Source organism: Octopus bimaculoides, chromosome 21 (assembly GCF_001194135.2).
Source record: "Octopus bimaculoides isolate UCB-OBI-ISO-001 chromosome 21, ASM119413v2, whole genome shotgun sequence".
Lineage (NCBI taxonomy): Eukaryota > Metazoa > Mollusca > Cephalopoda > Octopoda > Octopodidae > Octopus > Octopus bimaculoides.
The window spans coordinates 33,612,588-33,637,537 of NC_069001.1; the positions used below are offsets into that span (position 1 = coordinate 33,612,588).

At 35.6% G+C, this 24,950-nt stretch overlaps 1 protein-coding gene across 1 annotated transcript; it reads left to right on the forward strand.

Annotated features, from left to right (window-relative positions):
• The first annotated feature begins 11,479 nt into the window (after positions 1 to 11,479).
• LOC106868098 (ubiquitin-like modifier-activating enzyme 5) lies at positions 11,480 to 21,919 on the forward strand. Its single transcript, XM_014913216.2, has 12 exons — positions 11,480 to 11,782; positions 13,408 to 13,453; positions 14,279 to 14,368; positions 14,933 to 15,042; positions 15,691 to 15,777; positions 16,556 to 16,640; positions 16,751 to 16,855; positions 17,425 to 17,552; positions 18,938 to 19,073; positions 19,519 to 19,597; positions 20,327 to 20,436; positions 21,247 to 21,919. The coding sequence occupies exons 1-12, from the start codon at positions 11,640 to 11,642 to the stop codon at positions 21,322 to 21,324; spliced, it is 1,197 nt and encodes a 398-aa protein (XP_014768702.1). The 5' UTR covers positions 11,480 to 11,639; the 3' UTR covers positions 21,325 to 21,919.
• Positions 21,920 to 24,950: the final 3,031 nt, after the last annotated feature.

The following is a 24,950-nucleotide window of genomic DNA, read 5'->3' on the forward strand; positions in this document are numbered from 1 at the left end:
TGAAAAATACGTATGGATACAATAAAATCATTTTTCTCCATTTCCTGTTTTTATTCTCCGACAATGTTTCCATTCTTGCAAAATAATTGATTGCGTCATCAATTGAAATTACCTGCTGGAGTTTCGTGATGCCTCTCAACAATTCTTCTTATTCTACATTCTTTCGATTGACTAAGATGTCAGGAACGGGCACCACCAATTCACTTTATTAGGGACTGTTTAGCTTCAGACAAGTGTATGACCATCTTGCAATTGAATCCAGTCTGCGTGATGCGGAGAAGACTATTGAACTGTAATGGTTACGGGCGTACATGTGTGCATGTGCTTATTTATGGGCGATGAGTTCAATACGGTGTGTTAAATCATTACCTCTGGGCCTGCAAAACCCAAGGGTACGTTTCCTTCCTCCAGACAACTCCACCAAATTCCCCAAGCACATAATTTTCCAAATCCACAAGGACTTTCTTTTTACTCCTGCAAAACATTAATTGGTTACTATTATTCGTGCATGTCTATTAAATAAAGGAATCGATTTAAGAGACAAAATAAAAAGTCTCATCAGTTATCAAAGCTTCTATGTAGCCATCGGAACTTCTAGAAATAGCAACCAAATTTCAATGTTTTTATATATCTTGGATCATTGTGTGTAGATAACTCTTCCGTCAAACGAGTCCGTATCCTACAGCTCAACTGATACTTATTTTATCGACCCCGAAAGGATGCAAGACAAAGTCGCCCTCGGCAGAATTTGGTATAGTATAAATATTATATATTTTTTTATATAATTTTATTTTCATTTCTGTTGGATCCCGCTTATCTGTCAACGATAACTTTTTTTCAGTTTGAATAATTGTTGTATACAGTGTTCAGGTGCATTACAACTAAAGAAGAAAAAAAAGCGCGGAAACAGGGGCGGGGGCATCATGTATACTGTCGACGAAATTCAAGAAGCATGGAAGTTTTGAAGGATATAGTGTCGCGCCAGCTAACAACTGCTGCAAGTGGTTTATTCCGTGCTTCAACGATTCTGAGCGTGAAAAAATGTTTCCAAAAGTCATGGGTGCTGTGTTGGTTTCTGATTTTGTAAGCATGTCCACGAGTGTTTGACATATGGAATTCAAGAAGGTGCTCAAGTTTGTTGTTGGAAAGATGGTGGATAATCTTGTGGGTGTCTGCCAAGTCAGTTGCCAGACGTCGGAGCTTTAATGTGTCCATGTCCAGGGAGGCAAGACGTTCAGACGGCGGGTATTCGTTTCGTTGCACGTTTCTGAACAGTTTCCAGGAGATTGATATGATGAGCAAGATAGGGGTTCCGGACTGGTGATGCAAACTAAGTGTGAATGTACCATAGGCATATACAGCTTTAAATAGATAACGGAGAGCAGCTAACCAAGGTCTCACTGAGTGATTTTAATACACCCTCAGCACCCTCAGTCTTCTTGACAATCCTAGAGATGTGGTTTGTCCAACGCAGATCATTGTTTACAATGATACCCAGGTCACGTTCGCTAACAGACCTTTTAAAACTGGTGTTGTTGAGGGAGTATGTAAAGCTGGGTTTTTCATCCTAAAGCGCATGGTGACGCATTTGTCTACAGCTAGCTTGAGTTGCCAGTCAGTAATCCATTCCTGCAGTGTGTCCAGGTCTGTAAGTATATTACATCGTCCCCAGTGCGGAATTTGAATACCCGGCATGCTAACGATTCCGCCAGAACTCCGTCTTACATTTTGGATGCATAATATTAAGAACCAGAACAAATACCGCAAAGCAGTTTGTCGACATCGACTCTTTGACAATTCTGCCAATGATAATATCAATATATATATATATATATAAAATAATAATAATAATAATAATAATAATAATAATAATAATAATAATAATAATAATAATAATAATAATAATAATAATAATAGCACAGTTACTATTTACTTTATCAGTATTTATACCCATCTGAAGGGCAGTGGAGTACCAAAATCGGTAGTGTGGGGCTATTTAGATTACGTCACTTCATGATCTGACATTAAATTAACAATAACGTTGCCTCTCTTTGTCTATTGTTATTGTGATGGGACAGATGGACTGACACAGAAAAAGTGAGAGGACAAAGAAAAGGGAGTGTGTGTGTGTAAGAGAAAGTAGGTAGCTATAGAAAATAGGCGATGGATTTAGCACAGTCGTTACAGCCTCGGACGAAATGCCTTGTAATATTTATTCTGACTCTGTTTTCCTGAGTTCAAACCCTACAAAAGTCAGTTTCGCTTGCACCCTTCAAGGGTCAACATTATAAAGTACCAGTGTAAGACTGTAGACTGGTTGACTCACTAGAGAATCGGACGTGATGCGCTGTTGTTGTTGTTTTTATATGTTTTGAGTTAAATCCCGCCCTGGATTTTTTGAGAGATAAACTTATCAGTCGCTCGCTTCAACGCCAAGCACCTGGTCTTTCGCTGTTGCAAGCATCTAGACCAGGTTTCCTGCTTGAAGATACTTTCTTCTGCCGACCAATCTCGGTGGCTTAGAAAAAGGTTAAAAGAAATACTAAAAAAAAAAAAAGAAAAGAAAAAACAATAACCAGATATTGATCTTGATTTAATCGTTACCCCTCCCCAAATTATATTGTCTAGTGACCAGTGGTATTAAGACTTTTCAGTGCGCTTAGTCTATCCACAACGAAGAGCATCTGCTCGATCTGCTAGAAATAGAAGCCAAATTTTCTCGAATCACACCATATCATCTTCAGGATATATTTGCATAATGTGTTTCTGGATATCCTATTCATAAGAAGTGGGATGGTCACGACTGGAATGCTTTTGATCATAAGTTTGCTTATGACTAAACAACAACAACAACAACAACAAAATGCGTGTTTCTACGTGGGTTGCTCGATCTACCAGAATAAATAGCCAGATTTCTTTAAATCATATTCTATCTTCTTAAAAACCAGAGGCGAGACACTGGACAAGGTAGTCCAAGATATGCAGGTAGACAGAAGTGTCACAACTGGACTGACTTTCGTTGTCTTCTGAACAACAGGAGGCTCCGACCAACGAGAGATCTATGTGCAAGAAACAGGAACTAAACCTCCTTCAAAGCACATCCTACCATCTTAAAAGATAAGGGCACATCAGACAATGTAGTCCTAGATATACTATGTCCGAAGAAAAAAGACGGGATGATCTTGGCTGAAGCAACTTTGTTCATATACTTACTTGATCAGGGCTGACTTGAGACTAAATGACATTGCTTCTCTTTGTCTATTGTTATTGTGGTGTGACAGATGGACAAGATACAAAAAGTGAGAGGACAAAGAAAAAGTATTAGTGTGCGTGCGCGCGCGCGTGCGTGCGTGTAAAGGAGTGAGGTTGGGAGCGAAGTAGGTGAGTAGGTATGTAGGTAGATAGCTAGAAACGTAGGTCGAGAGAGTGAGTAATAGAGTTAAAGGGACAAAAAAGATCAATAGAATATCACTGACAGATAAAGAAAGAGAAAGAGGGAGAATGACAGAGACAGAGAGGTGGAGGGTGTGTGTTTAGCTTTACTGATTCTGTTACCCCCCTCTCACCTCAGCTTTAAATGTTCACTGGCCGAGTTAGCGAAGAAGCCTCTACTTGGTCACTTTAACCAAACCTCCTTAAAGTTTTACCCCACTGTGTTAGAAATGAACGCATTACATAATTTGGTATTTGGTTTCCCGCATTTAAGAAGAAGACGAGATAATCACGGCTGGTATACGTTTGATCAGAGATAAGCACAACATACCAAACCACTACAGAAAGGAGTAACGAAAAGTATAGAGAAAATCGAAACACTGCAACCAATTGCATGATATAAATCATAAAATAAACACTAAAAAGCTATATATATTAATAATAATAATAATAATAATAATAATAATAATAATAATAATAATAATAATGATGATGATGATGATGATGATGATGATTTCTTTTTTTGGCCGCAAGTGCTGAAGACATTGCGAACAACATCAAAGGTCAAAATACAACACATAAAAAAGATGAGGTTAAGATCGTTGAGAAGGGAAACAATAAGGTTATAACAAAAGATGTAAAATTAGGATTCAAAAAGTCTTCATTCAACAACAACACTGGTAACACCTTTTCCCTAACAGTTCCAGAGAATATACTCAGGTCGCAGCCCACATAGACGTCCTCATGATAAGGACTCAAAAGTCAGTTTAAGGACAAGAAGAAAAGAAAGAAGACAGGAACACAAGACGAAAGTTGCTTACCTTCCATTTTGTCAATGATTTGGGCACATTGCTTGCATCCCAAAAGCAATACAGAAATACCCAAACGCAAAAGCCCCCGAACCTGATTAAATCACAGACAAACAGTTAAAGCACTCACTAACATCTACAGCAATTAATACCAACACTTTTAATTTTCAAAATCTAAATGCCGAGCAAATTCATAATTCCAAGCCCAACAAGAGCTCAAGCGAAGTAGCTTTATGTTGATCTACCACCTTCCTATGTATACAACCTAAAACTTTTTCTAGAAACACTGATCATTGAATCACTGAAGCAACGTACACATTCCCCTCACTAAATCACTACATTTAACCACCATATTGATAACGGGCCCAGCACAGAGGATATATGACGGCTTTAACTCCAAAAACATCTCTCACAAGTTACGTAAGGGTACGTTGAGAGATTTTAAACTGTTAGGTAACTATCAACACCAGTAACGCTTTCGACTCCATTTTTGCTATCCACTTAACAAAATAATCAACAAAAATACAAAACATTGGTTAGTAAACAACATGTCAAATCAACAAGTGTATTTTTGTACAAAATTAACACTCCCAGAATTTGCAATATCCGAAAGGAGCATCACAAGGATCCGTCTTATCTATTCCGTTGATAGCCTCATCACCAGATTGCATTACATTCACATCCCCACACTATTCTCAAGACTTAACCACTCTACTATCTCAACTTTACAATACAATACACATAAAGTAGGTTCCTACCAAATCTATTGTCTCTCTTCTTACCAAGAACACCAGAGAACATCAAACCTAACTCAACACTAAATATACCACGCAAACACTGATAACAAAATACTAAGTGGTATATGTAACTCTTGTATAACACTCACACGCTCATAGAAAAGAAGGCTGTCATATTCGGCCATCAGAAAGAAACACAACGGCCTAGAATATGGTCGAGTCAGGTACTACATGCCTTTGGGAACAACAAAACTGCACCTCACTCAAATTCAGTGAGTGAGGAAAATATGTAAGCACTCAGAAAAGGTTTTAAAATAAACCTGTCAAAGGACAAAAGGGCTTCCACCTGCAACTCCAGCAATCGCACAGCCACCAAGCGCTTATGCTAGAAACAGCAGTTACACACACCGAAATAAAACAAAAAAGAGGAAACATTAGATGATGTAGTCCCAGATATCCATAAAAATACGAGATGTTCACGGCTGGAATACTTTTGACCATTGATCAGTTCAATGAGGGCTAACAGCAACCATCACCACATGTCAGTCCATTACCGCACCACCACCACCAGCCGTAGAACACAATCGTCCTACATGTAAAACTACCAGCACCTACTGCCTCCCCGCCATCACGACACTGGTCCCTAATCTGCCACTACAACCACCAACACAATATGTAACTCCCGTCTCCTCATCAACTACGATTTAACCACCCCGGCCAACACTTGCAAAATTACCTTCGCCACTCCACCGCCTCTATATTACCATCGCCCTCTCTGCATCCCCACCATCGCCTGCAACTTTACATGTAACTTCACCACCCTGCCACGTGCGACACTATCCCCCTTCATCATTACAATTCCGACCCTTCACATACGTGTTGCTCCCTCACCAGAACTATCACCTGCAACTCCGCTACTTTGACTCCTTCCCATCATCACTATTTAGTCACTTCCCTAATTTCTATTATCCACGAAGTGCAACAAGTTATAAATAGAACTGTTCTTGTTGTTGTTGTCATTGTGTCTCTTGCCACAGACGCTGCTGTCATTTTGTCTGTTACTACTATGGCTGATTTTGTTGTCATTGTGTCCATTGCAGCCGTCATCGTCTCTATTGTTGCTGTCACTATACTTTTTGCTGCTGTTGTTACCGTTATTGTGAATGTGTCTTTTGCTACTACCGCTGTTATTATGGTTGTTATTGTATTGTTGTTAATGCCACTGTTGTGGTCGTTGTTGTCTATTACTGTTGTTATTGTAATTATGATTGTTAATATTCCTGCCGTCGCTGCTGTATTACCGCTGTTGCTGTTGTTGTGTCTATTACTGCTGTTGCTGTTGTGTCTATGGTTGTTGTTGATAATTTTCTTGTTACTACTTTCTGGTTGTAATTATTTTTCATATTATATGTGTTGTTGCTAGTGTTGCTGTCATTATCGCCCTGGTCAACGCTCATCTAATAGATCTAAAGGCATTACAATTAAGACCATCTAATCTTTTAGTGGGTATCTACTACCCCATTATCAAATGCTTTTTAGCGACCTTTATACAACTTATTGAAGTTTTGGCCGCACATCAGTTTTCACCGGTTTATTGGAGCAATAAAACAGCTGTACTTCTCAGCCACATGCTAACTATATAAACGGAAATCGAAGCAGTTCTCCCCATTCTCTCTCTCTCTTTCTCTCTCTCTCACACACACACATGGACACACATACATACATACACACTTCTATATAACTCATCCATTGTGAGAAATCAGCACAATCTTTCGTCATCTCCTCTTGCTTCAGTTAGTCTTAATACAAAGCCTCTTTCAGTTGAACGGGATATCGATTTGCCGTATCTCTATTCCGCCAGGTTAACGACCACATACGTTTATTCCTTTTCTTTTATCTTCACAATATTTTACTACTCACTTTACACGCTTACCCCGAGGGAACCTCCCAAAAACATTCAAAACATCTTTACTCCTCCTACAGTACGTACTAAATCAAACCCTATTTTTTAATGAATGTCACAATGAAATCGTTACTGTTCTCTGCATGAAATACCTATGCACTACGAACGTTTGGAAATTGTTTACAATTGTAATTTAACCCCATTACTTGTTCTTTAACCCTGTACTACTTAAGCCAAAGTGATATAATTCTACTTTGTGTGTGCACACAATATCTCTGAAGCTCATAAACCGAATGTGGTGTGCTCTAAAATCGAATAAAAAACAGAACACAAGTTTTACTCTCCCGTTCAGCCGTATCTGACAACTGTTGAACTACCTTTCTATTCAAGCGAGTGAATCTTTTTTTTTCAGTGCGCAATAATGCCATCGTGAGGATCGCCTAGAAACGGCAGGTAGTCTCTCCTGATGAACCCATAAGCCTCCTAGTGTCCAGTAGGTGAAGCTTTCAAATGGTAACGCTTGAATCTGCAAGTTGTTTGCACACACACACACACACACACACACACACACACAGAGTCGCGTCACTCTCTTTCTGTCTCTCTCCTTATATGTGTGTGTGTGTGTGTGCATATGTGTATAACTGCACACACACACACACACACATTTGATTGTACTCTTTTAATCCTTTCTCTGGGTAGACGTCGTTGCTTATTGTCGCTGCAGCTTTTGTTATGTTGTACTTAACGACCTCAATTTCTGCACTATAGTTTTAAATTCAGGTAGTTTACCTCAGTAACCGTTTCTATATTGTTATCTAAACACAGACACGTGCAAACGCGCAAGCGCACTGACACAACCGCGCACACGCACACATATACACATACGCACACGTGCGCGCGCGTGTAATAGCCCTACTTTCTCGACTGCGTCATTGTGAGTACTTGAAGGGCTACAATCGTCGAGTCTCCTCTTCGGTTGAAATAAAAACTTGGGGTAGGAAAACAATAATTGCCAGGAAAAACCCTTTCGTATTCTAAATTTCAGGAGGTCGGTAGCACTTCTAGGAAATGCCCATATTCTGTTTGAAAATACTATCTATATTTGATTCGAAGCACACAACAAACATAATTTGAAACAAACATTTTGAAACGTATTTCTTGTAATATCATTCTGCTGTTAAAGAGGAAAACCAACATTGGTCTTGAATAAATCTAGAAAGAAATAATTAAGGGGAATCAGAGAGCCTCTTCGAGCCAATGGAGGAACTTTAACACTCTCACACGTTCTGTTAAAAATAGCTAAATCTGACCAAAATCACATCACACAATAGGAACATGAATAAATAAATGAATAAATAAGCAACAGTTGTTTCAAGTTCTGGCACCAGACCGCAGTTTTAGTGGTAAGGGGACAACTGTTTACTTTGTCTCCAGTACTGGATAGATACTTTGTTTCATCGGGCCCGAAAGGATGAAAGCAAAATCGACCTAGGCATTATTTGAACTCAAAATGTAAGGTGCTAGAAGAATCGCCCCTAAACATTTTGTCCGATACTCTGACGGTTCTGCCAGCTAACCGACTACTACTACTAATACTACTGCTGCTGCTGCTGCAACAACAACTACTACTACTACTACTAATAATAATAATAATAATAATCCTTTCTACTAAAGGCACGAAGTCAGAAATTTTGGGGGAGGGGACTAGTCGATTACATCGACCCCAGTGTTTCACTGATACTTAATTTATCGACCTCGAAAAGATGAAAGGCAAAGTCGACCTCGGCAGAATTTGAACTCAGAACATAAAGACGGACAAAATGCTGAAGCATTTTGCCCAGCATACTAACGATTCTGCCAGCTCACCGTTTCAAATTTTGACACAAGGCCAGTAATTTCGGGAGTTGAAGGGTAAGTAGATTACATCGATCCCAGTGCTTGACAATTACTCATTTTATCGATCCCGAAAGGGTGAAAAGCAAAATCGACTCTGCAGAATTTGAACCCAGAACATAAACCAAAGTCAATAAATGGAACCTAAGAAAGTTTATTCAGATTACAGCCCTTTATATAATAGTTCAAATCGCATCGAAATCACTATTGCCTTTCAGCCTCCACTGTGCGATAAAATGAAGTACCAGTCAAGAACGTTAGATAAAATACATTCCTAAAATAAGATCTGAATGAAGTTATAAGAGATGACCAAGATATACGTTAAATAAAAACATTGATAGCCAAGTCGTCTTTTGGAGAGGTTACAGCATCACCCAAAATACCAGTCGTATTTAGTCACTGCTCTTTATGTACTGAGTTCAAATGCCACCGCAATCAACTTTGTTTTTAATCTTTCTAGAGTCGATGAAATGACAGTGAAATTAGTAACGTTGGCCCAATTATTTTTATCATCAATCATGTTTAGAATGGAATAAAAGAGAAGTAAGGGAAACAACTCTGCACTCAAACACACTTGAAATTGTAAGTAAAAGCCCAGCGAAATCTAATGATAGCAAAGGTAAGTCAGCTTAAACTTCGATGTCACTGTCATCCTTTTCCTTATAAAAGTTTAATAAACATGTTTTCTTCTAAAAATGTTGAGTAATACGTACATTTAGTGTCAGACTGTTTTATGTATAACTTGACGCAAAAACAAACAATAATGTGTGTGTGCGTGCGTGTATCTTTTACAGGTTTCAATCTGCGGCCATGCAGTCTTGAAGGATTTAGTCGAACAAATCAACCCCAAGCTATACCAGTCACCGGACTGTATGCCATACCAAAGACTCCGGCGTCTCTGTCCAAATCAAGAACTCAATGCTGTAACAGTTTAGGGTGCAAAGGACTACAAATTTTCGATACAGTACTAAAAGGTCTCTTTGCAGACGACGGTCTGGCATTCTTACGATACAGTCAGTCATCGAAACTGATATCGGGTAATCGTTGTTTTAATGCAGGAAATGTTGGCTCGTTCGGGCACGCTGACATTTTCTGTGTTCTGCCACTGGATACTCATGGTTTTGCTCAAACCTCATTTGTGGTATATTTCCAGATTATCAATATGTCACCGACTTGTCCACAGCAACAATTTTATTATACAATAACATTTATTTGTTTGTATCAGATGTTCCAATGTAGTTTAACAACAATAATAACAATGATAATAATAATAACCCTTCCTTTTTTGGCACAAGGCCAGCAATCTTGAAGCATGAGAATTCGATTACAGCGACTCCAATGCTCAACTGGTACTTATTTTATCGACCCCGAAAAGATGAAAGGCAAAGTCGACCTCGCGGAATTTGAACTCAGAACGTAAAGGTGGAGGAAATGCCGCTAAGCATTTTGCTCAGCGCGGTAATGATTCTGCCAGCTAGCCACCTTGATGATGATAATAATGATGATGACGAGAATGATGATGATGATATGTCAGGTTTCTGCACCTCGTCTCTTTTCCAATCCACAGTTCCAGTCCCATGGTGTTTGAAGCAGGAAGTACATCGTACAATCATTAGCTAGAAATGTAGGTGAGTCGGAAACACAAGATTGCGTGGGATTTTCCTATTCAAACAGTTAAGATGATGGAACATAAACCAAATATAGTAATAGACAAGGAAAATCGAATTTGGTTGATCCATCATATCCGTTTGATATTAGGATTGTGAAGAAAGAAGTTGAAAAACTACAACCCCATAAAATTTGAGATTACGAGGATGAGTAACAAGCTACCCGTGTAAATAATTCTACTATGTATAAGACTAATCCTAGGTCAAGACGGTAATAATAATAATAATAATAATAATAATAATAATAATAATAATAATAATAAAGTGCTACATTGGAAACTGCAAAGAAAGTGGCAAGACGTAGTATGAGCACAAACCACAGAGAGTGGCGGAGTCAAAAACCCTCAAAATCCTGTGGGATTTCTCAATCCAAACAAATCATGTGCTGGAGCATAATAAACCATACTTAGTGGTGGTGGACAAGGTGCACCACGTGTGCTGTATAGTTGAAGTTGCATGTCCCTCTGACCCACGAATAGTCAAGAAGGAAAGCGAAAAAATAGATATATACAATTTCCTTGAGTACGAAATAGCCCGGCTATGGAAAATGCAGAAAGTGCAGTGCCAATTAGTGTTAGGTCCTTGTATGTATGTATGTATGTATGTATGTATGTATGTATGTATACATTATCAGGTCAGACACTTCTCCCTCTACATCAGTGGTTCCCAAGCATTTTCGCGATGCGGCCCTCTTGGCACGCAGGCCACGTTCCTAGCGCGCACCTCCCAATCATCACCACAAATATAGACCACTTTCTGAAGCAAATTCAAAACAACCGTATTTCACAAATAAAACTTAACCTAATTAACCCATTATTTTGTTGTTTATACATCCATCGTCTCCTCTTGGTTTCCCCCTAATCGCTCCAATTTTCTTCAATGCACCCGGCTCCACAACTGGATCTTTCCACCGCCCGCTTTGGGATCCACTGCCCCGCACTCTTTCGATGTTTAGCACAGTCTTCCACGTAACATTTACATCTTGTCACTGATAACTATCTCTAAGGGAGATAATTGACAACAATACGAATAGATTGCTTGACTTATTTCCCTTTATAACACGTAATCGTTTGGAGGCACGAACATTGGTGTGTCTGGATTACATTGTTATTCTTGTAAATTATCCTTTAAAAACAACCAAACAGAGCAACACCATTACTTTTGGATTGATAACAAAAAATAAGAATATATTACAAAGATGTCTGTTGAAGAATTACAGCGAAAAATCCATCAGCTTGAAGAAAAGTTGGCTGTTTACGAACAGCAAGATGTCACATCTGGTCTCAAACGAACGAAAATCGACGTAATGAGCTCCGAAGTCGTTGATTCCAACCCTTACAGGTTAGCATTTATATTTATTCTTCGTAATTTATTCATTCAAGAAACGTCTTCTATAGAAACATCTCACCTATTTGTATTAGCAATTGCCTTTCCATAACATAAGCTCTATATGTTGATCAATCAAAACAATTGAGAACCAGACTGAATTCATTCCTGTATCTAATTTGAAACTGTTCCGAGTTCTGATATCGACTTAACATTTAATTTCATCCCTTTATGGCATGAATATCTATACCCTTCCCGTACAAAAATTGCCATTGTACTGAGTTGAAACGACTCTAATGTCTACCATATGTCAAATTTGCTTTAGTTAGTATGAAGCCGTATACCAATTATTGTTGCATACAAATTTGTAACTAATGCTAAACAAACAGTGTTGGTATTCGATATACACCACTGCTTATTATAAATCTAATTTATTTATTTTCTTTCTAAATTTTCCTTTTTATTTATGCAGTAATGCATAATGAATGTATGTGGGTGATGAGGGATAAGCCATTTCAAAGGCGTGGGAGAACTATATTAAGTATCGTACTTAATACGTTGACAAGTTTAGAGATTTGGTAATTACCAACCAGTTTTCCAGAATCAAAGTATACCTTAGTTTAATTGTAAAATACGTCGTAAACCTGACAATGGACACACATTTAACGCTGAGTCTGACTCGGCTAAAACACGTGTAGTTTCTATGACAATGAGAGTATAAATTTAAATTAAAAAAAAAAAACAACTTTAAATGAACTGAAATTTGGTATAGCTCTTATTTTACGTATTCATTGCTTAATATTATTATTGCTAAAAGTTAACATCCGTCTTAACTAGAGACTGAACTCCTGTAGTTTAGAAGATATTCAGATGGTGATGATGATCGTTAGGTCTGATATGTTCACAGGAGCGGACACTTTGATCTAGTCCACGATTCATAAATAAGGATGTGTCTGTTTCAAGAGAAATGAAGGGATGTTTAGACATTATTCATTGTTGATTTTACAAGCGTGGATTAGCACCTCACAGTTCTGATTGAGAAGATCTACAATCACATGCATTCCCACCTTGACCAACCATCCTGCTTGTGTCTTCTTTTTTCTTTTCTAGAACAACTTTATTCAATATTTCCGTCTTTTTTTAAAGATAGTGAGATGTGATTTAAGGGAGATTTGGCTGATGCTATTTCTATCAAGCGGACCAACTATATAGGGTCTCCCTTATTGGCTTATAGGTTGTAAGTTTGAATCCACTGCAAGTATTTTGTTATATTTTTGGATAGATCACTTTATTCTACATTGATTCAGGATAACAACCTGTTAGAAATAAGTTCTAAACCATGTAGAAATTTTACTTGCAATAAACCAATATCATATCCAGAAGAAAAGTATCTCACATGTATGTACACCATGGAACCATGGCTTAGCTTCAGTTCTTAAAAGTCTCTATAAAAGGGTATACTTCTAATCTTGTTCTGAAACAATTTGGGTATTATAATCCCCAAAAGAGAACAAGCAATTCTGACAACTAAAGAAAAGCTAAAAGCATATAATTGTAAAGAATTATTGTTGTTTCTTTTCCATAACATTCTGCTATTCTAGATCTCTTCTTATTAAAATAATTTTATTTCCCCTCAACAGTCGATTAATGGCATTGAAACGTATGGGAATTGTTGACAATTATGAGGTGAGTGTAATTTTTAGTTTCATATAAAAGTAAAGTTTGTTGAAGGCAAAAAAGAATTATAATAATAAATATCAAGCATCTGTATAGAGGTTTTGTTCATTGTAATTAATGTAATGTTTGCTAAAGCCCAAGCTGCTCTGTCTATAATTATTATAAATTATTCATATTTTAAGCAATGACTTTCAATATTTCTTTTCTTCACTACGACCAGCTGCAGCAAGTCCTCTTTTGATTATCTGTTATAAAACAATGACCAACATAAGTTTCCCTCTCACATTGTTGTGCTTTGGCTATTAACATCATGGCCCTATGCTCATGATATCAATATAGTCATTATATTGTGCCCTTAGGGAAAGTATAGAACCTTACTTGTTTCAGTCTGCCTAGTCAATAGGAAGGTTCTATCACTACTTTATGGTTGAGTAATTGGCAGAAAGAACTGAAACGAGATAGTTTTTATTTTCTTAAAGCATATGTAAAATATGAGTTTGTAAATAGTTGTAAAATAGTTTAATTCTTTAATTCTTTACACAGGTCAAATTCATTTGGTATCCATGCATCATATATGATACATGTTCCCACATTTTTTCAACCACCAGAGTGCCTTGTGAGAAGAAAGCTTTATAATACTCAGAATATTTGAAAGAAGGGTTAACTAAAAGTCAGAAAACAAACATGGACATTTGGGACAAACTTATGAAAATGCTTTGGACAAGCAATGGGTTAAAGTATCTTCTGTGACACAGACAAATATTTATGGGTGCAGGTATAGCTGTGTGGTTAAAAGGTTCAATCTCATTGTATATATATATTTTTTTTTTCCAGGATATTCGTAATTTTTCCATTGCTGTTGTTGGTGTTGGAGGTGTTGGCAGTGTGACAGCTGAAATGTTGACAAGATGTGGAATTGGAAAGGTATTTATTCCTCTGTAGCAACTTCATTGTTCCACTACCATGTCACTCTCGGTCTTGCTAGAACTTTGCACCAGTTACAAATTTGGTCTGTTGCCCTCAATAGGCTGTCCCTTACGCTATGCATTCTTTCTTATGCATCTCTATTTCCTCCTCCTCCTCATTCTCATCAAATGCTTCAATTGGGACTTCTCTAAATCTTTGACTGCTTGATAGATCTTTAAACTTCTAGTCTTTCTTTTCCAGTCTGGCTTGCATCTCATCTTGCTTTAAGTCTGAATCATCAGTTTACATTTGCTTTCCATCCTGGCATGTATAACTCCACGAGATTCAATGAATTGGAATGGAATTTTAGTATGGTTTCTATGGCTGGTTGCTTTTCTTAATACCAACCATTTTGCAGAGTGTACTGGGTGCATTTTCTTCATGGCACTAGTAGTGTATATATGTTTGTGTGTTATAGTGATATGTGTATACACTCATTTCTGTTTGACCATCAATCTCAACCAAGAGATGACCTGGACTGATCAACATGAGATCTAATATTTTGTGCATTCTCTGTTTCAGTTAATTTTGTTTGACTATGATAAAGTAGAGCTGGCCAATATGAACAGGCTGTTTTACCAACCTCATCAAGCTGGAATGAGTAAAGTTGAAGCAGCTGAGAGAACATTGAAGTACGTTATCTTACCTTTTTTTTCTTTTCTTACATTCAATTTTCTTGCAAATATTATTTTGCATAACTGTTGTCCTCGTTTTTGTTGTTATACGGCCACAGTGTCTTTTTATCGTCTGCTTTTTCCCTTATGTTGGAGTAAAGTGAACAAGTCTATAATTAAACAAATCAGTTCAAACCATGACTACCCCATCTTATTTCAGGATGAATGGATCACTAAGTGCTAATTTCCTATTTATATTTTAAGACGGTAGGGTGTGGTTTAAAGAGGATTTGGCTGGGGTTTTTTTCTAGTTTGTGTGGGTATACAGAGACTGCCTTAAAGGATCACAGTCAAGGGCAGTAACTACGTTGCATTTGTACTGCTGTTGATACAGCAATGAAAAAGTAAAGAAGATATCAGGAAGTGTTTGTGAGCTGAACAGACTTGATTATCGTCACATTAAATGTTCTCTCTGTAGTTTTCAATTGTACACAAATTCCCAGGCACAAGACCAGCAGATTTCATTGCTGGGTGAGATTTGGAAGATGAAATATTGAGAAGGAGAAAGTTGGAGTTATTACAATAATTGACTTGATCTGAGTGATCTATTAGAATATTTATGACTGGTCTTTTTCTGTATAAGTACCTTGTTCTGTCTGTTTGCAGAGAAATCAATCCTGATGTGCAATTTGAAGTCTTTAATTACAACATTACTACAATGGACAACTTTCAACATTTTATGGACAAAATTAAGTAAGTCTTCTTAAATTTTTAACATGATGTTTGGGTTTTATCATGGAAAGTAGTATCAGGAGAGTTGCAGGTTAAATGCCTTGCAAGATTTAAAAATGTCATTTTAAATTCTGAGTTCAAATTCCAATAAGGTTAACTTTGCTTTTCAATTCTGTAAGGTCAGTAAAATAAATACCAGTCTAATACTAGCATTAATTTAATCGCATGTACTCGAAAAATGCATAGCCATATGCTAAGTTTAAACACAGCACATCCATTTGAAGTATTATCTCTGGACGAATACTGCAGTAAATTTGCGTTTTCACAATGTATTGATACACAGATGGCTAGTTTAATCTACTACTGCTTCTGTTCCATTTAACGGATTTTATTCAGCCTAGTGGCTAATTGCAGCACCAGTGATTGTTCATCATTGTTTTTCTGTATCATAGCAATGGATTTTGTCTTAGCAGTGAGTACATGGTACTAACAAGTCCCAACAAGGCAGAAATGTACATCTAGCATTCTCACTGGTGGATGATTTCTGTCTACTACTGATATATTTGTGTTTCAAGCACAGTCTGTTCATAAGAGATATTATCTCCAGACAAATGCCACAGTAAATTTGCTTTTTCACAATGTATTTACATTAAATACGATACACAGATAGCTATTTTAATTTACTACTGCTTCTGTTGCATATGACAGAAAGATATATATATATATATATATATATATATATATATATATATATATATAAAACACATACACTCAAACATTTGTTTATTTTTTACATCAGAACTGGTGGAAAAACTGAAAATTCTCCTGTGGACTTAGTTCTGAGTTGTGTTGATAATTTCGAAGCCAGAATGGCTATCAATACTGTAAGTGTCTTTAAACTATTTGTTAAATTCTTGGGAACTTGAGTGCATAGAATTGGCACCCTGGGTCTTTAATAAATATTATAATAAATATTTTGTTTTTCATTTGACAGGCTTGTAATGAATTAGGTCAAGTTTGGATAGAGTCTGGAGTAAGTGAAAATGCTGTGTCTGGACACATTCAGCTTGTCATTCCAGGAGAGACCCCATGCTTTGCTGTAAGTTACTGTAGCTCCTTTTTTCCATTTCATTTTAACATTCTTTCTAATATCTTTTGTCTTTTGTTTGTGTGTGTGTGTCTAACTTCAAGAATATTTTATATTCTATCTCTTGATACACATCTTTTTATGTCCAACTAAAACAAAAAAAACATTAATCTCTTTTACATTTTATAGCTATTTAGTTTTGGAGAGAAAAAAAGACACTGGTACATTTCTACACATAACTCTCAGATTATACTAGATATGGTTTAAAACAAAAAAAATCATGTTTACTTTTGTCAGTTATGAATAAATTAGTCAGTCATGTTACATTCTGTGCATCTACATGCACACACGTTCTTGTACACACACACACACATGTGTATGAATATACATACTCATATATGCATACACATGTAAATATAAACTTCATAGTTATGCCGTATAAGTGTTATTTAAGAAATAATTGTTTGTTTGAATTATATTTTACTTTTGCAGCAGCTAAGGCTATATGATATATTCATGCCATCATGTGTGTGTGTGTATGTTGCTTGTCATGCTTATTGTTTCTTTTTACTTCAATCAAGTGTGCCCCTCCTTTGGTTGTTGCAACTAAAACTGATGAAAAGACATTAAAGAGAGAGGGTGTATGTGCCGCTAGCCTTCCTACCACCATGGCAATTGTTGCTGGTTTCCTTGTACAGAATACCTTAAAGTAAGGATTTCTTTTCTCTTTTCTAAAACTGTATCTGCCTACCCTTATTGTATTACTGGTATTTATTCAATTGAACATACTGAATTTAATGGTCTAGTTAACCTACAGCAACTTTTGAACACAGTTTTGAGAGGTACCTCCTCAGACACCCTAAAGTATTTTAGCTGCTGCTCTAGGGTCTTGTACCTACCAATTTACTACTTTAATATCAACTGGTTTTTAAATTTTGCAATGGTTGATGTATAACCCTTAGTATAAATACTTCCAATTTAATTGGAGTCTCATCTATGGTACAGCTGAAACCTTAAACTGTAGGAGTTGTATCATGATATAAATGTGAGGAAGTACAAAACTTTAGCTGCACTATAAGGTGTATACTAAGGCTTAAAATAGCCAAACTATAGATGTTTCAGTAAGATCTGAACTTTTCATTGTAGTCAGTAATCTATCAGCCTTTGTCTTTTACAAGCAATTTTCGTAATTGCATTAATTGATAGAGCATTTTGTTTTTATGATTTTTTTGTCTTTAGAAACTGATTACTTCTCCGGTTTAATATTGGCTCAGTTTGTGATGTGTGAGTAAACTGTAAAACTAATAAGTAATTTATTTCACATAGAGGTTAGAGGTGAAATAGATAGAATTAAATGTCTGGATTTTCTGATCAATTATTCAAAATGTTGTATATTTTTTCCTGAGAAATTCATGACATTTATATCTCTTCCAAAAACTTCACTGACACAAGTGAAGGGAAATGGCTTCTACCAGGAATTTAAAACAGAACATCTACATTGCTCACCAAATACTGTTTTGCATAACTTAAAGGTTTCCAGTTTCAACTCTACCTTTTGGTATCATTCAATTTATAAGAAATAGCAGCCAAATCTTTTCTTTCCATCTTATATCAAGAAAGGACACATAAGATAAATGAAGCTCAAGACTTGGCCATAAAAGAGAGAGGGTGGTCATAACTGGAATGTCTTTAAATATTATTTCATGATCCGGGTTGACTTGGGGATGTGCAACAACTCTTCCATTATCATAAAGCAATATGATTCTATGCAGGCATGGCAATCTTTTTCAAGGAGTGGATCCATGAAACAGGGCTCTTCATCAGGCAGGCTATATTACTAAAAAGATTCAAGTGCAGGCTGCAGTTTGCCCATAACTGCTCAACCTGATAAACAAACCTTCAAATCACATTCTACCATCGCCTAAAAAGGAAGGGTCATTGGATAGTCACTGAAAGAAAGACAAGAAAATCACAACTAGAACAGCTTTTATTATTTTTGCTCAATCACGGCTGATTTGGAACTAAATAACAACAAATCTATTATCATTTCAAAAATGGATTTGTTGTTTATTCATATTTATTCGATTTACACAGATATCTCTTGAAATTTGGAACAGTCACTCCTTACCTTGGCTACAATGCTCTTGAAGACTTTTTTCCAACAATGAGTATGAAACCAAACCCTCAGTGTGATGATAGATTCTGTCTTAAACAACAAGAAGAATATAAGGTGAGAACACGTCTCAGTGATAATAATATAAAATAAAAGATTAATTAAAGTGCCTCTGTGTAGATACTCAACCTGCTAAAAAAAGCAGCTAAGATTCCCTCAAATCAAACCTCACTGTCTTAGAAAAGGACACATAGAGTAATTTGGCTTTGTGCTCCCTTTTTCAAATTACACTATCATTTTAAGGAAAACAACACATTAGATAATGTAGTTCTACACACTCTTAAAAGTATGAGATGATTATGGCTGGAATGATTTTAACCTGACCTGGTTAAAAGAAACTAATCACTCTATTTATCCTCGTTCTAAATAAACTTGTTACTTTACTCTTACTCTACAGACAGTCTGCACTACAAGAAAGTTAATTATACATATACTCTTTAATTCACTGCTTGTATGAAATCAGTAAGGTTTAGTTAATGTTTCATTGTTTCCTTATTTCCAGAAAAGAGAAGCTTTGAAACCAAAAGAAGTTTTACTTGAAGTAGAAGAGTCTCCAGTTGAACATGAAGAAAATGAATGGAGTAAGTTAAGTTCAATGTCATGTAAAATTTGGAGTATATTTCTCCCACTTTTACTAATTTTAAATTTTGTTTTGTTATATTCTGTGAAAAGTCTTTGAAGTTAAAATGTATGTGTTTATATATGACAGTTGGTGTGTTGTTTGTATGAAACATATAAAAAATATTCAGTTTTAATATTCAGTGATAGAAAACTATCAAGTGGTAGAAATACCAGATTAAATGTTTTACACTTATTAGTTTTCTCCCTGTGTTATTATTCTGAGTTCTAATTTTGATAGGATCAATTTTTTTTTTGCTCTTCTTTCATCCAGAGGCAGATAAATAATACACAAGTTGATTCAATTCATTAGACTCCTCAAATTTATAGCTTTGTGTTATTGTAAAGAGAGGGGAAAAAATAAACAAAACAAAACAATCAAAACAAGGTATAGGCACAAGGCTATAAATGTTGGGGTAGGGTATAGTTGATTAAATCACCCCTAGTATTTGACCAATACTCTAATTCACTGATCCCAGAAGAATAAATGTAGGGTCATCCTCTGTTGAATTTGAACTCTGAATGTTGATTGTTAACACATACTTCAAGATACTTTGTTCAACACTTTATTGATTTTACTAATCCACAGTTCTAATTAATAAATCAATCAATAATAATAATGATGATGGTTTCTAATATTGATGATGATAATGATATTAAGGTAATATAAGATTTCTTCTTTAATTCCCCAGAAATAGAACTGGTGTCTGAAACAAGTGAAGAGGAGCTGAAGGCAGCTACAGGAGACACACCAATTCTTAGTGAAGGACTCAAGTTGGCATATACTGTTCCAGATAACAACGTAAGAACAGTTTAAGATATTCCCCTTTGTTCTTCACATGTTAATTTAACTATAATGATGTTGTTAAAGGACTTTACAATTTGTAGATGAATTATTTGTTAAGGGAGAAAGAGTTAGAGACCTACAATGACATGACCCTTTTTGTTAGTAACACAGCTAAGATCACCTCAAACTTTTCAAGCTATGTTCCAAAAACCAGAATAACAATAAATTCAATTAGTTTATTAAATCCTTCCAAATTATCTCCAAAATTAATTTGGAAAACATAAGTAGTGTATTTTATCAGAAATATGATTATGAAAGGGTTAAGTGTACTCAGCTGAATTTCATTGGATGATGATCAAGACTTTTACATTCTTTTTATTATCACAAGTGTGGTTGTTTAGTGCCGTGGAACATCTATGATCAAATGTGCTCCAGTTTTGTCCATTATTCTTTTGTTTCTAGGTATTGTATATCTGTGACCCCCATTATCTACCCCATCAGATAAATTTCTTCAAAATGCTTAGATACATTTGGGATGAAGTGATGACAAGAATAAAGTTAGGTTTTTCAGTTTACTGTCATGATCAAGAAAAACAAGACAAATGGACTTTGTCCATCTTTAGTACTTTTTTCTAATTTCTTTTGACTCCTCAAAGTAAAAATTACACACAACTAATTACAAAATTTTTTTTTTCCTTAGATGTACACTCATACTTAACCAAATAATAACCTAAAATATTTCTCTCCCCCTCTCTGTGTCTTATTTTCATCTGATAATTCTATAGTCATCATAAAAATGTTTTTTTTTACTGGCTTTTATTTCAGACATCAGGAAAAGATGCAACTGTTGAAACATCAGGAGTTAGCATAGACGACTTAATGTCTCAGCTGAAGTCTATGTAGTTGTTGTTGCTCACCACTTTATGATAAATGAAATACAAAACCTGTCCATTGAACACCAGAACTGATTCGATTGTGCTGAATACATGGCTCTTTGAAATGATGTTCCAAGACCATTCTTAATTTCTCTGAGTTACAATAATTTGTAATATATATTTATACAGTTGTGATCATAATTTTAAAATGAATGCTACTGAGGTATTCATGTGTTACTATCTACAAGTTATGCTGTGCATGACTTTTACATTCCTAAACGCCAGTTTGATGATAACTACTATTCTTGCCAATTTGGAATGCAAGCATAAAATGAAGATGATGATCAACACCAAAACCAGTGGACAACCAAAAGGGTACCAAGGGTATCTTTCTGACTATACGCACGCATACATGTATATGTGCTTATTCGAAAATATTTTCTTCAATTTATAACGTAAGTTATTTAACTAATTTATAAAATTGGAAGAGGGTGAAGAATCAGTTGGACTTGAGAAAATATCCAACTGAAAATTATGCTTCTGTATTCCTGCATTAACTAATGAAAAAACCTGGGCAACAGGTCTTGTCTAAAAACTTGCTGTCATGGTTGTATCAACCTGTAGTCTTTTTTAAGTTGTTCATTAATATGTTTTCAGTTTCTTACATCTATTCTATTGTAATCTTCTCAGTTGCTAACTTGGCTTTTAAATCCTTCAGCTGTACTTTAAAGAAAGTTCACCGTATGGCTAACAGATCTGGTAGGTGTTTCTGAAAAGTAAGTCTCTCATTAAATGTTTGCCACAAAATCATTGTCAATTCTATGACGACTTACATCAGTATAATATAATGTCTTTAACAATTCACACATATACACAAACATTTGGTTGGTTGAGAATTGATTTCTCCCATTTACAATGTCTTCATATTCCAGCAGAATAAAATCAACTGTTTTTACCCTATCGAAGAGGGGAATTAACAGATGTTATTGCTTGGCAAAAATAAAATAAAAATGACCAGGCAACTGTAATACACCTGATTATACATTTAGAATGTTATATATATCAGTGGAGGAGTATGTGGATCATACAGGAAGGTCAACATTCTCACAATACCATTGATATATATCATTTACAAAAGAAAGGCATATGCCTTTTTTTTTTCCTTAGGTAATGTTAGATCATATGTAGCTTATCTTATTCACCCAATTAAAATTCTTAATTGAATTTGCCTGCACTGTATAATTTTCTTAGTTTTTACTTAAAGCCGGTCATTACCAGCTGAGTTGAACTAATATTTTTCTCAACAGCACTAGAATTATGGATATATTTGTTCAATATGCATTATTTTAAAAACCTGCAAACTGTATGAATTATTTCAGGAATAAAAGTAAATCTTTCTTCAGTAAAAAAATATGGAAATTTCTCTCCACAAAACAATACAAAAAAAAGGGACAAAGCTACAAAAATCTAACAAAGTATTCTATCTTTTTAGGGGTGTAGAGGACAACATTGTCTAATATGATCTTTTTTATCCCAAGATAGTAACGTGATGTATGAGAGATTTGGCTGCTATTCTTAGCAGGTCAAGAAAACATGTAAAAGCACACTTATGGGTAGATAAATCTGATGTCAAAGGGATGCGGGGTTTAATCACAAAGTGGGTTGGCTTCAAAACTCCAAATTATAACCTGCCAAGCAACAAGATGATTAAATAATCTAGAATAATTATGATTTTATTGTTATTATATAATTCGCATGAAGATTAGCTACCTGACAGATATGGATCTAAAACTTCCAATATTGGGTGTTTATTTGATCGGAGATTTGTTAGAGTTTGCTAATTAAGGAAAGTTCCACAGCAGTTCACTCGCTGAATGTAATGTGAAGCATGATTTTCACCCACATCCTTTCTTTCAATGTCATCTCAATTGTTATAAATAAAACATATCAACCAGATACAGTTTAAAGGAAGTTTCTGGTAAATTGAAGTTGGATTGGATTTCACTTCACTGAAGCCATTAAAGTTTTTGCTAAAGGCATACAGTGCAGCTTCCATTTTACTTCCCCAATGAAGTGATTATGTATTATGTGGAAAAGGAATACATAGGAATTCTATACAGGTGGCTAATGCCATCTGTGGTGCAGTGGGATTTCAGAAAGGCTAGCAGATACACAGTAATTAACAACCCTTTCTGCTATAGGCACAAGGCCTGGAATTTTGGTGGGGAAGGGGTTAGTCAATTACATTGACCCTAGTGTTCAACAGGTACTTATTCTATCCTAACTCTGAAAGGATGAAAGGTAAAGTTGACTGTGGTGGAATTTGAACTCAAGAACATAAAGATGGACAAAATGCTACTATGCATTTTACCCAATAAGCTAATGATTCTGCCAGCTTTGACACCTTACAACAATAATAATAAAAACAACCATGAAATGCAATCTTTCAACTGTCTAAAAATTTTACTAAAAATAATTGACAGCTTCTGTTTCTAAATCAATAGTGGAGGTGGATATTGTGAAAATTTAGTAACCAGAATTCAGATGGGGAGGGAAAAGTTGGGTCAATTATTACTTCTGTTGGCAACAAAGTTTTCTCTGAGTGAATGGGTAGGTTGTATGATGCTTGGGTGTGAAGTGTGACATTGCATCATATCATTGCATGGTGGGCATAGAATATAGAGGCAGTGTGATTGCTGGAAGATTAAGAGACATGAATAATGTCAATGTGCATGACTGATGGTGCATATGTGAGATGACAGAAGGTAATAATGAATAGCAGAGGAGTCAGCTGCAAGAAAACAATGCTTTTATGTACATGTGATGCATATGAAGGATAACAACTGGACTCCGAAGGCTCAGGTGATCCAAGCTGAAGGAGCCTACAGAAGAGGATGACAAGTAATGAAATACTGTGCCAGAGGAGACCCATCTAACTCATGCCAAGATGGAAAAACAGACATAAAATGATGAGGTAGTCATCGTTGAATCACTCTTAATAATGAACAGTCCTACAATGGCTTGAGTATAAATCTGACAATTTAACAATATCTCTAAGCAACAAATATCAAAGAAATAAATAATAAATGCTGGAAACAAAATTATGAAGAAATATTTATTAAAAAATAGTTGTTAAGAAATACCGCCAAAAAATGTTGCAGCAAAATTTCTGTGGAGGTGGTCACATTAAAGGAGATTCGTTGAAAATAGGAGAAAAAAAATAATTATAATCTAAGGCATTTTACTTTTTTGGCTTAAAGTGAAAGAAAACAATTTTTTTTTTTTAATGTTAGTGTAGAGAAAAAGAAAGCATTTTTATTTTACTTCTGTGTATGCAAGAGAATATAGTTGAATTCCTAACATAACAGTTTATTTTTTCCTATTCTGAATCCAATATAATTTAGAAATAAACTACAATAGTTTAAAACTAATAAACATGTGAACACATGCTCCAGCATATAAAGTTTATGAAGAAAATATATAATTAATATACATGTCTCTGTTCTTTTTTTTAACATTAATGTTATTAAACTACAAACGAGCCAACTTGTTCCAGCAGCCAACATTCCATTGTAAATCACAGTGTTTGTTTCAACAGCTCTCTGATTTCAACTAAACCATGAAATATTACAAAATATTTGTGAGGGGGGGGGG